The sequence below is a fragment of the Salvelinus fontinalis genome, chromosome 33 (genome assembly GCF_029448725.1).
Source record: "Salvelinus fontinalis isolate EN_2023a chromosome 33, ASM2944872v1, whole genome shotgun sequence".
Classification (NCBI taxonomy): Eukaryota; Metazoa; Chordata; class Actinopteri; order Salmoniformes; family Salmonidae; genus Salvelinus; species Salvelinus fontinalis.
In genome coordinates, this window is record NC_074697.1 from 29858864 (window position 1) to 29872551 (window position 13688).

Sequence of the window (13688 nt, forward strand, 5' to 3'; positions counted from 1 at the left end):
GCCTCTCCCCCCAGCCCCATCCAGTCTGCCTCTCCCCCCAGCCCCATCCAGTCTGCCTCTCCCCCCAGCCCCATCCAGCCTGCCTCTCCCCCCAGCCTCATCCAGTCTGCCTCTCCCCCCAGCCCCATCCAGCCTGCCTCTCTCCTCAGCCCCATCCACCCAGCCTGCCTCTCTCCTCAGCCCCATCCAGCCAGCCTGCCTCTCTCCCCAGCCCCATCCAGCCAGCCTGCCTCTCTCCCCAGCCCCATCCAGCCAGCCTGCCTCTCTCCCCAGGCCCATCCAGCCAGCCTGCCTCTCTCCCCAGGCCCATCCATCCAGCCTGCCTCTCTCCCCAGGCCCATCCAGCCAGCCTGCCTCTCTCCCCAGGCCCATCCAGCCAGCCTGCCTCTCTCCCCAGGCCCATCCAGCCAGCCTGCCTCTCTCCCCAGGCCCATCCAGCCAGCCTGCCTCTCTCCCCAGGCCCATCCAGCCAGCCTGCCTCTCTCCCCAGCTCCATCGAGCCTGCCTGCCTCTCTCCCCAGCTCCATCAAGCCTGCCTCTCTCCCCAGCCAGCCAGCCTGCCTCTCTCCCTCACTAGCCCCATCCATCGAGCCTGCCTCTATCCCCAGCTCCATCGAGCCTGCCTCTATCCCCAGCTCCATCGAGCCTGCCTCTATCCCCAGCTCCATCGAGCCTGCCTCTATCCCCAGCTCCATCGAGCCTGCCTCTATCCCCAGCTCCATCGAGCCTGCCTCTATCCCCAGCTCCATCGAGCCTGCCTCTATCCCCAGCCAGCCTGCCTCTCTCCCTTCCTAGCCCCATCGAGCCAGCCTGCCTCTCCCCCTCCATAGCCCCATCAAACCTGCCTGCCTCTCTCCCTTCCTAGCCCCATCTAGCCTGTCTGCCTCTCCTAGCCTGCCTGCCTCTCTCCCTAGCCCCCTCCAGCCAGCCTGCCTCTCCCCCTAGCCCCATCCAGTCAGCCTGCCTGCCTCTCTCCCTAGCCCCCTCCAGCCAGCCTGCCTCTTACCCCTAGCCCCATCCAGTCAGCCTGCCTGCCTCTCTCCTCAGCCCCATCCAGTCAGCCTGCCTGCCTCTCTCCCTAGCCCCCTCCAGCCAGCCTGCCTCTCCCCCTAGCCCCATCCAGTCAGCCTGCCTGCCTCTCTCCTCAGCCCCATCAAGTCAGCCTGCCTGCCTCTCTCCCGAGCCCTGTCCTCAGTCCCATAAACCCCACCAGCCTGACTGCTACCTGCCTGCTCAGAGACAAGCAGTACTGATGAGCCCCTGCAATGTTAACACCAGAACCAGACATTTTCCCACATTTATCACAGGGTACACAACACCGCCTGCTCTAAAGGGAGAAAAGTCATCAGAAGTGTGTGTGTGCGTGCACGCTCTTGTCGTGCTTTGATAGTGAATGACAGCAGCAGACAGTATGGATCGAGGCGAGCTGTTGTAAGACGCCTATTTACCTCATAGGGAGACAGCAGGGGTTTGGAGAAGGCTGTGCCCCAATCAATGGAGAGACGCGGGCAAGCGATCTGGACCCACCTGCAAGTACAGAGAGACAGCAGAGAAAGAGGGAGAGATGGAGAGAGATTGCATTAAAGAGGCAGTGCACATCTCAGATAGCAGGGTGGGTAGGCACATGATGTGAATCTGTGCTGCTGCATTGGGCTGCAGGCAGCTCTGCCTCCACCTGATCTCCTGCATATGTTAGAGGATCTGTCCTGATTCACTCTGAACACAAAACACACTCTGCATTCATTCATCATACCAGGGGGAGAAAGAAAGAATGCTGAGAGACAGGGGGAGAGAGGAGGGGAGAGGGGGAACACAAACAGGGAGAGGTGCGAAGGTGTGAGAGGAAGATGAATAAGAGGTAAGACAAAGAAGAGTGAGAGGTTAGGTGAGCTTGAATAAAAAAGCTGCACTAGCCCAGTCTCCACGGAGCTAGCCTACATAGCAAGACAGACAGAGAGGAGGGGGGCTGGGAGTGTGTTAGAGAGGGAGAGACATTACGAAAGATAGAGAGAGGGAGGGGTGATGGAAAAAAGGCGGGGAGGGGGGGGGGGGTTGGCAGTGACATGTGTTTATCTTAGTGATTGTGAGAGTGAAGGATGAGAAGGATGTAAACAGCTGGGGGGAGAATGGATGATGGGAGGATGGAGAGGCAGAGCGGGGTTAAAGGGGTTAGCTTCCACAAATCAATGCTATCCACAGCTCCATCTCCACGGTGACATCCCCTCCCTGTACTGCCTATCCCCAAAGACAGACAGCCACCAGTAATACACCAGACACATTTATGGATTCAGCTGTATTCACATGGACACGGTGAGGAATGAGAGAGCACATATCTAGGTAGATTTCAAGACAAATATATGGATTCAGAATCTGTGCACAGGTGTACAGAAAGTGTTGGAGGGAGAAAGAAGCTAGCTCTAAAACACTGCACCGTGCTTCATCTTCAGGGATACTTTCACAAGTTTAACGTGTATCTCTGCATCCTCTCTCGCTCTCCCACTCAGTTTGTATCCTTGTAGCAGAACTGTACTGTGTCTTATATCATAGTCGCTTCCTTGAACAGTAGAATTGATTGGGGCTTCACCTGAACCACTGGAGGCCTCACTGCACTCCTCGTCTCTGTCACGATTAACTCAAATATTCCACCCCCTCAGGCAATACGCATTACATTTTCTCATTTTTAAATCATAATACTTTTTGGGGGGGAAAATATCTCCACAAAAACTTGATGAATTAGTATTCACAAGCCTAATTTGGAAGGCAGCTGAGTCAGATGTTTCCCCTTTAGTCTCAGAGGAGGAAGTTGGGATGCTGACGCTGAGTTCTGATTGGAACAGAGCTGTAGTTCTGATATGACCTTTTCAGACTCTTAGGCTGTGTCCAAAATGGCATCCTATTGGCCCTAGTCAAAGATAGTGGACTATGTAGGGGGCCCTTTAGCCTAGCAAACACAGCAAATGCATCAGACTGAACGGTCTGAGTACTATCCCCCACTCATTATGGGGGATAGTGTAGCTGAGTGTGTTTATCTTAAAACACGACTGGTAGCCTCAGGAAAGAGGGGTGACCCAGTAAGTAAAGCACAAAATCTGCACAGAATACTTGAAGAGATCTTCTGGTATTTTGTATACTTTTTAGCCAATAGTTCTGAAAGTAGCGCTCACAAGCCAAAGGTGGTCCCCGAAAATGGTGTACTACGACACATGTGCAGATATGTGACCATGTCATTGCTCTCTCTCCCTCCCCCTCTCTCTGCTGTGTCCACCGAGCCAGTGGACCCGCCCTACAAACTCATTGAATAACGCTGGGCAGGCCTCTTGCTAGCTGTGTACTCAAATGTGGGGGGTGAAGCTCATTGGCTAGAACCTGAATTGCTAGGGGTGAAATGTAGGGAAAATGGCCCAGCTTTAAGAAAACAGTCGCTTTCAAACTAGGGATTTCGTGGCTAACTGAGGTAAGACAGTAATTCTGCTCATAGAATATGGATGCAAGAACTACACATTGACACATCCAGCCCAAAGCAGGAGGTTTAAAACATACTTTCTTAGTAGCCATAGTACCGGAGCATGTCTTTAAGACAAGCAATGAGTGGATGGGAGTGCAGGAGAGAGAAGCAAAGGATAGAAGACGAGGGGAGAAAGACGAGGGGAGAAAGACTGGACAATCCCTACCTCCCTCTTTAGGAGCAGTATCTTAACAGATTGGCCTGGGAACATGCGCTGTGCCACGCTGGCTAGGCCCCCAGCACGCCCCACAATTCAATTTACAGACAATATCGGAGCTAAGATCTGCCTAGCGCACCGCAGATTCCTCACCACGGAGCATAGACAGAGAGAGATGGATAAAAAGAGAGCGTGAGGGAGGGTGAGAGAAAGAGAGAGGAGAAGAAGAGAAAGGGGGAAAGAGACAGAAGAGGAAAACGGAGGGATTGCGACAGGGAGGTAAAGCTCACTCCAGTCACAGTCAAATCAGCAGATGTTATTGGTCACATACACATGGTTAGCAGATGTTATTGGTCACATACACATGGTTAGCAGATGTTATTGGTCACATACACATGGTTAGCAGATGTTATTGGTCACATACACATGGTTAGCAGATGTTATTGGTCACATACACATGTTTAGCAGATGTTATTGGTCACATACACGTGTTTAGCAGATGTTATTGGTCACATACACGTGTTTAGCAGATGTTATTGGTCACATACACATGGTTAGCAGATGTTATTGCGATTGTAGCGAAATGCTTGTGCTTCTAGTTCTGACAGTGTAGCAATATCTAACATGTGATCTAACAATTCCCCAACAACTACCTAATACACACAAATCTAAGTAAAGGAATAAGAATATATACATCTAAATATATGGATGAGCAATGACAGAGCGGCATAGGCAAGATGCAATAGATGGTATAAAACCCAGTATAAACATATGAGATGAGTAATGCAAGATATGTAAACATTATTAAAGTGGCATTGTTAAAGTGACCAGTGATCCATTTATTAAAACTTCTTAATAGGGGGGCGCTGTTTTCACTTTGGAAAAAATCGTGCCCAAATTAAACGGCCTCGTACTCTGTTCTAGATCATACAATATGTATATTATTATTACTATTGGATAGAAAAAACTCTGAAGTTTCTAAAACTGTTTGAATTATATCTGTGAGTAAAACAGAACTCATTTGGCAGCAAACTTGAAAATTCTGAAAATGAGGCTCTGTGTCAGGGCCTGCCTATTCAACTGGCTTTTATTTATGGATCTGTATGCACTTCATACGCCTTCCACTAGATGTCAACAGGCAGTAGAAGGTTGAATGGGGTGTCTAGCTTGATGTGAGGCCGAATAAGAGCTTTTGGAGTGACAGGTCCGCTCTTTTGTCAGTTTTCAACTGCGCGCCGGGGAACCTCACATTGTCATCTGAAAAGCGTTCGGTATACACGACGAATTGCTCCGGCTCTGATTTTATTGGATACATATGAGAAGAACATCATAAAGTAGGATTTTCAACCGAGTTTGACCAGTTTATTTGACGTTTATTGGGAATTTTGGAATTTTTCGTTCCTGGCGCCAAGGTGGGCATGTGGGCATGTTCGCGCCACAATGCTAGCCAAAGTTGCTAATTCGACAGAAGAAATGGACATTCTAAAACCAAACAACGATTTATTCTGGACCTAGGACTCCTTGCACAACATTCTGATGGAAGATCAGCAAAAGTAAGAGAATATTTATGATGTTATTTCGTATTTTTGTGTAATATGTTGGCTCCAACACGGCGGAGAATAGGTGAGCGCTGTCTCACAATAATGCATGCTGTATGTTGTAGTAAAGTTATTTTAAAAATCTAACACAGCGGTTGCATTAAGAACCAGTGTATCTTTCATTTTCTGTACAACATGTATTTTTTAGAAAAGTTTATGATGAGTTCTTTGGTTAGATTAGGTGACTGTCCAAAATATCTCCGGACATTTTGGTGAATTGTTGCTACATATTCACAATGTATAACCACGATTTGCAGCTCTAAATATGCACATTTTCGAACAAAACATAAATGTATTGTATAACATGATGTTATAAGACTGTCATCTGATGAAGTTGTCCAAAGGTTAGTGATTAATTTTCTCTCTATTGCTGGTTTTTGTGAAAGCTATGTTGGCGGTGAATAAATGTCTCTGTGTGTTTGGCTATTGTGGTAAGCTAATATAATTCTATATTGTGTTTTCGCTGTAAAACACTTAAAAAATTGCAAATATTGGCTGGATTCACAAGATGTTTATCTTTCATTTGCTGTACACCATGTATTTTTCATAAATGTTTTATGATGAGTATTTATGTATTTCACGTTGCTCTCTTTAATTATTCTGGCTGTTTTGGTGCTATTTGTGATGGTGACTGCAATGTAAAACTACGATTTATACCTCAAATATGCACATTTTCGAACAAAACATAAATGTATTGTATAACATGATGTTATAAGACTATCATCTGATGAAGTTGTTCAAGGTTAGTGATTAATTTTCTCTCTATTTCTGGGTTTTGTGAAAGCTACCTATGCGGTGGAAACATGGTGAAAACATGGCGTTGTGTGTTTGGCTATTGTGGTTAGCTAATATAAATACATATTGTGTTTTCGCTGTAAAACCTTTTAAAAATCGGAAATGATGGCTGGATTCACAAGATGTTTATCTTTCATTTGCTGTATTGGACTTGTGATTTCATGAAATTATATTATATGATATCCCTGTCCCGTTAGGCTAGGCTATGCAAGTCAGCTTTTTTGATGAGGATGCTCCCGGATCCGGGATGGGTAGCCCTGAAAGGTTTTAAAGTGATGATTTCAAGTCTGTATGTAGGCAGCAGCCACTCAATGTTAGTGATGGCTGTTTAACAGTCTGATGGCCTTGAGATAGAAGCTGTTTTTCAGTCTCTCGGTCCCAGCTTTGATGCACCTGTACTGACCTCGCCTTCTTCTGTATGGTAGTGGGTTGAACAGGCAGTGGCTCGGGTGGTTGTTGTCTTGATGATCTTTTTGGCCTTCCTGTGACATCGGGTGCTGTAGGTGTCCTGGAGGGTAGGTAGTTTCCCCCCGGTGATGCGGTGTGCAGACCGCACCACCCTCTGGAGAGCCTTGCGGTTGTGGGCGGAGCAGTTGCCGTACCAGGCTGTGATACAGCCCGACAGGATGCTCTCAATTGTGCATCTGTAAAGGTTCGTGAGGGTTTTAGGTGACAAGCCAAATTTCTTCAGCCTCCTGAGGTTGAAGAGGCACTGTTGCGCCTTCTTCACCACACTGTCTGTGTGGGTGGACCATTTCATATACACGGCTGTGACAATAACAGCGGATAATTCTCTTGGGAGATAATACGGACGGCATTTGATTGTGAGGAATTCTAGGTCAGGTGAACGAAAGGACTTGAGTTCCTGTATGTTGTTACAATTACACCATGAGTCGTTAATCATGAAACATACACCCCTGCCCTTCTTCCTCCCGGAAAGATATTTATTCCTGTTGGCGCGACGTACAAAGAATCCAGGTGGCTGTATCGACTCTGAGAGCATATCCCGAGAGAGCCATGTTTCTGTGAAACAGAGTATGTTACAATCCCTGATGTCTCTCTGGAAAGCAACTCTTGCCCTAATTTCGTCTACCTTGTTATCTAGAGACTGGACATTAGCGAGTAACATACTCGGAAGCGGTGGGTGGTGTGCGCACCTCCGTAGTCTGACCAGAAGACCTCTCCGTCTACCTCTTCTCCGGCGACATTGTTTTGGGTCAGTAGTGTAGTGCTGGTATGTTGACGCCACTCTGATATCTAATAGTTCTTCCCGGCTGTATGTAATTACACTTAAGATTTTCTGGGCTAACACTGTAAGAAATAATACACAATAAAACAAAAATAGTGCAGATTTCCCTAAGAACTAGAAGCAGCCCTCTGTCAGCGCCATTTTATGTCTATCTACTACAGCCGCTGCCTCTGAACGTGTCCCCATTTCCCCTGTCCATTTCCTAGCAGCCCTCTGGGTGTAGGGGAACATGAAGGAGAGCAGGGTGCCATGCTGATGCCTCAAGTCATGCCCTGTGAATAAGACCGTCAGTAAGTGAATAGAACCCTGATGACTCTCTTTGAATATGGGACCCTGCAGTGAGCTGAGGTAGAGGGAGGATAGCCTGATAAGCAGACCTAATTAGAGGGAAGGGGGGTGGCCACACAGAGCTTGCATTCCAAATGGCACCTTTTCCCTATATAGTGGCCCAGAGGCCCTGGTCAAAAGTAGTGCACCAAATAGGGAGCCATTTGGGAGGCAGTCAGGGGCGAGCAGGGTTGAGGTGACCACAGGACCTGAAGGGTTCCCCAGTGTTCCCAGTGTGAACTAAGGCCCTGTCCACACCCTGCTACATTAGCTTCTCTGCTCCATTAGCCCCAGTAACAGTTACCATGCATCCCAAATGACACCCTATTCCCTCTACAGCAAACGGCTATGGTCAAAAGTAGTGCACAATATAGGGAATAGGGGGACATTTGTGATGCACACTTACGCAGACCTCCTTCCATCTATAAGGCTGCTGCCTTTCAATTATTCTAGCAGCCTGAACCAAGACAGGCAAAAACAATTAACCTCTTCTCTCGATCTCTCAGGACAATGGACTAGAGTGAGTCACTTGAATAAAACAAAAAATATTAAATCAGGAACGTTGATTGGCATATGGATGAAAAGGAAATGCAGATGATTTGCAGTAAATTGGCATTAGACATGGCAAGGTATTTGCGAACCAGTTGACATAAATGTGTGTATGTGCCATATATCTACACAACGGTTCTAAACCAGTCCGGGGACAGTCTAATTACACACTTTAAAGTGTTTGCTAATGGTTTCTCTGTATGTCGAAGTGTGTGTGGTGTGTCACTAATGGGAGAGAAAGGCTGGGGGTGGGCCTTCTTTGCTGCACTGTGCGGGCTAGTACACCTTCCCTCTCTCCCTCCCTTCTCTTTCTGCACTCCTCTCCACAGCCAGTGTGCTGCCTTTGATTCTGTGCCCACAGGTAAGCACTGTCCCCAATGTGGGATCAGAACACAAACCAAACTTCCTTTCAAAACTTCCTATTTCTGTCTCCTTCAGGGTGTTTGTGTTTTTGTCTAACTCAGGAATCAATGGAGGTAGAAACTCTCCACCAAAACTAATTCCAAATACTGGTAGGCTAAATAGAGGAAAGTTCAGAGAATCACAACCAACACTGAGTTAGTTAGTCCAGTGGTTAAAGTATCTGTCTAGGCTAGTCATATCCTGCTGTGGGCCAATCTCACTCATCTTGCTGACCCTTCCAGATTTACTTTTTTAGGTAGGCAAATCTCATACACCTAACTAACACCCCCCTAGCCACTTCTAGCCCTTTCATACACAGACCCCACTAATGTACCACGCCTGCTTTTTTTTATCCTGCCACCTAAAAACTTAGTCATGTTTCCTGCATTTTCACAGACCCTGTAATCAAAACACAGGTGTCAGGTCTGTGTAAATGCCTTAACACCTCCCATTGTTTAACACCTCTCTAATTTGCAATGCAAACAGCCTCTAGGTTATGACAACACGCCCCTCCCAATTTGCCAGTTGTATAAAAGGGGTATACCTGCAAGAAAGTGGTAAATAAGGGGATGTTTGGAAGGGGTCATATAAACATTGCCTTATATATATTTTTTTTACATGTAATATACCACATCTTCTGTCTGAAATGGGTATTTCTGATCAGGCCATTACTGGCCCTCTAACACCTCTGCAGAGCCACCTCAGGACCAGTCTCATTACCTGGGGTCCTGCTGAGAGCCTTGTAGCACTGAGATAAGCCCTGTAATGTCAGCCGTCACGCCATTCCTATCACGCCTTCCCTGTAACAGAATTCCTTTAATGTCATCACTGCGATGCCAGTCCGCCCTTTGGTGTCATATGGCTGAAACGAAAGGAATGATGACTATGTACTGACTGTAAGCCCTTTTGAGTCATCCCTGCTACATCAACCCTGTGATATCATGAACTTCGTGTCTGTCCTGTGACGTCTGTCAGAGCCATGACGCCAGTCAGCCTTGTCACACCACTCTACTAACTACTGACTGAGCGACCCCACTCTGGCAGCTCTCTGCATTTCAAAAGCACTTATTTTCCTTCCCTCCCTGAGTACTTAATCTGCGGCCACTGAGCTGTCTAAACAGGTGCCTGTGAATCGCCTCGGGTGAAGGGTGTGAATATTTTGCCGGTTTGAGTCGTGCCGGGCTTATGAATTCACTGTTGTGTGTAACTGCCTTGGAGAGTGGTGAGATCAGATCAGAGCCAAAAAAACAAGAGCAGCAAACACCTCATTTTATCATGCTCTCTCCCATTTCAACACAACCTCCTCAACTACCTCTGCATCCCCCGATCTCTCTCCCTCCTTCTTTCTCTCCATCTCTTTCAGACCTTCTGTCCCTCCTTCACCCACTCCTCCCTCACACATCGCAGTACTCATTACTCCACAGTGAGAGGCCAATCTGCTGAGTGTGTGGACTGTGGAGAATGTGTGTATTTGTGTCTCAAATACACACTCCTTCTTTCCTTCTTTCTGCCAGACAGTCATAGAAAACAAAGCAACTGGAGCTTGAAGCACGAGCGGTTGACATTTCACTTAAGAAACTTTTGGAGTTTTCTATTAAAGACAATTATAACTGTGGATAACAGAGCTGGATAACAGAGAGCCTTTCACTGTGTGTGTTTGTGTGTGCGTGTGCATGCGTGTGTGAGCGTGTGTGTGTGCGTGCTATAGACTCACGCATCCACTTCTGCCATCAGGTCCAGCTTGCTGGGGAAAATCTCAGACAGCAGCACTCGAGTGAAGGACTTGCCAAGAGACTCAAGCTTGGATTCCAGGTGCTATAATGGAGAGAGAAAGTGAGAGAGAGAGAGAGAGAGAGAGAAATACAAAGAGTGAGGGAGTAATGCGAGTAGGAGGACGTAGAGAGGGAGGGGATGGTCACATTAGCTTTGTGCCGAGTCCACACGAAGAACAAGTGTGTGTTTGTGCAGGTCTTGGACTCACAAGGGACCAGGCTGTGTTGCCTGCCTATACTAATACAAACACAGACACACTACGACACATACCCCCACTCCTCCTCCCTTTCAATAGATGGTCTGCTGTTCCAGGGGAGGGTCCTTCACAGGTCCTTTAGAGCTCCAAAGTCTAGTGTTTCATAGTTAGTTAAACAGCTAATAATTAGAATATGGCTAATTAACCCAACTGGCTCTCAATGATGGAGCCCAGCAACACTGGAGAAAACCGCCCAATAACATCACTAGATAAAACACATCACCACCCAATAACATCACTAGATAAAACACATCACCACCCAATAACATCACTAGATAAAACACATCACCGCCCAATAACATCACTAGATAAAACACATCACCGCCCATTAACATCACTAGATAAAACACATCACCGCCCATTAACATCACTAGATAAAACACATCACCGCCCATTAACATCACTAGATAAAACACATCACCGCCCAATAACATCACTAGATAAAACACATCACCGCCCATTAACATCACTAGATAAAACACATCACCGCCCATTAACATCACTAGATAAAACACATCACCGCCCAATAACATCACTAGATAAAACACATCACCGCCCATTAACATCACTAGATAAAACACATCACCGCCCATTAACATCACTAGATAAAACACATCACCGCCCATTAACATCACTAGATAAAACACATCACCGCCCATTAACATCACTAGATAAAACACATCACCGCCCATTAACATCACTAGATAAAACACATCACCGCCCAATAACATCACTAGATAAAACACATCACCGCCCATTAACATCACTAGATAAAACACATCACCGCCCATTAACATCACTAGATAAAACACATCACCGCCCAATAACATCACTAGATAAAACACATCACCGCCCATTAACATCACTAGATAAAACACATCACCGCCCATTAACATCACTAGATAAAACACGTCACCGCCCAATAACATCACTAGATAAAACACATCACCGCCCAATAACATCACTAGATAAAACACATCACCGCCCAATAACATCACTAGATAAAACACATCACCGCCCAATAACATCACTAGATAAAACACATCACCGCCCAATAACATCACTAGATAAAAGCGTTGAGCCAGTTCTGGGACTGAACTTCCTTCTGTGTTGTTGAACGTCTTTGAAGAGGACCAAAAGTGTTACCACAGAGAGTCAAGACACACACGCAGTGCATTAAAATATGAGTGGATGTTTTTCCCCTCAGAACGTCAACTTCAAAAAGATCCCCTAATGGTTAGTATAGAGAGAGATACACCTCTGCAGCCAGCCACACTGTGATTCTCCGTTCCCTAGTGGGTTAGTTCTCACCCTTTACTATGACAGCCTGGGTTGCTATCTAAGATTATCCAGTCCTGTCCAGACAAAGGCCTATCACACAACTCAACCACTTAATCTACACATTGGCCCAACAAGGGGTAGAACCAGTGGGACAGATTCAAATCCAGCTACTGTAAAAACTATTTAAAACAACGTTATTTTGGAATAACTTAATCTCTCTGTCTGACTACTGTATGTGGATAAGAGGAGAGGTTTTCATACAGGTTTGAAAATTGTGGGGGAAAGGTTTGGTTTTAAAATATAATCTGACAGCAAGAGGAGAGGAGAGATGCCAGAGAACACTATGATTCTCTCAGTCTCTCTGTCTCTTCCTTCCAGCATACCAATTAGAGAAAAGGATGACGCGAGGACGTGGAGGAAGAATCCCAAACAAAGTCAAACACAACGCATGAGAGGAAAACAAGAAGCGGGCAGATCAAACAGAGGAGAGAACAAAGAGAAGAGTGCTGAGAGGAGGAAGGAGGGGGGAAGAAGAGGGCTTGAGAGCAGGCTAGAATGGGATCCAATAACCCCCCCATGTAGGACCGATTAAGAACCCCAGGCACACACGCACAGAACATCCAAATGCCAACTGTTGGAGGGGTGAGGTTTGGCTTTACACTCTATAGTCTCCACAGGTGCATTGAGCTGCTAAGAGAAGCTGTGCCCCACAAAATGTATTACACATTATTGCATAAGTGAAGGGCTCAGTGTGTGAGGGAGGGGTAGAATCAGGATAAGTGTGAGATCTCCGAGACGCAGGCTCATACCTCCATGACCTTAGGGCTGCCCTGCCGGCCCAGCGTGCCCAGGATCAGGCCCCATCTCTTGGCAGAGCGAGCCTTGTCGATGGCCTGGAGCCGGATGGACCGCATGGCTTCATGGTCATAGTACTCCCTGGAAAATATCTTACTGTACGGGTCGTACCTAAACACACACATACACACAAGCACACGAGTGCATAGACATACACACAAAAGCACAGGCATTTGCAATCATACACAAACACACAAAACATGCACATTAGTGTGTATTGTTCACAACTGGTATCTACCTCGAGGATAGAAGCGCAAGAGAAAATCCAATCATGAAAATCCATCAAGTATTTAGGCAGTTATATGAGAGAAGAGGCATTTTAGAGAAACAAATCTTTCTCTCTACTAGGAGAGCTCAGCTCAGCACATCTTGAGATGATCATCTTTATTAGAGACCGAGAGGAGGGCAGTAGTGCATACATGTATACAACAAACACCATCTCATATAAATTGTTTCCCACCAAAACAGCTGAGTGGCAATGACACCATAATGACAACCTCCTACAAGGTGAACCACATCACATTAATCCTGTATACAGTCCATTCAGAAAGTATTCAGACCTCTTGATTTCTTTCCACATTTTGTTACAGCCTTATTCTAAAATTAATTAAATGTTTTTTTCTTCATCAACCTACACACAATACCCCATATTTACAAAGCAAAAACAGGTTTTTAGACATTTTTGCAAATGTATTAAAAATAACAAACTGAAATATCACATATACATAGGTATTCAGACCCTTTACTCAGTACTTTGTTGAAGCACCTTTGGCAGCGATAACAACCTTCTGCCTTCTTGGTAGTGACGCTACAAGCTTGGCACACCTGTATTTGGGGAGTTTCTCCCATTCTTCTCTGCAGATACTCTCAAGCTCGGTCAGGTTGGATGGCGAGCGTCGCTGCACAGCTATTTTAAGGTCTCTCCAGATATGTTAGATCGG

General features: G+C 46.3%; 1 protein-coding gene across 1 annotated transcript in view; it reads right to left on the reverse strand.

The window, feature by feature from the left end:
* LOC129831976 (2-(3-amino-3-carboxypropyl)histidine synthase subunit 1-like) overlaps window positions 1-13688 on the reverse strand; it is a 104547-nt gene that overhangs the window by 11412 nt on the left and 79447 nt on the right. Inside the window, exons 8-10 of the mRNA XM_055895665.1 lie at window positions 12702-12858; window positions 10297-10397; window positions 1449-1527 (exon numbers count right to left, since the gene is read on the reverse strand). Coding sequence (XP_055751640.1) covers window positions 1449-1527; window positions 10297-10397; window positions 12702-12858 — 337 coding nt within the window. The remainder of the gene's footprint in view (window positions 1-1448; window positions 1528-10296; window positions 10398-12701; window positions 12859-13688) is intronic.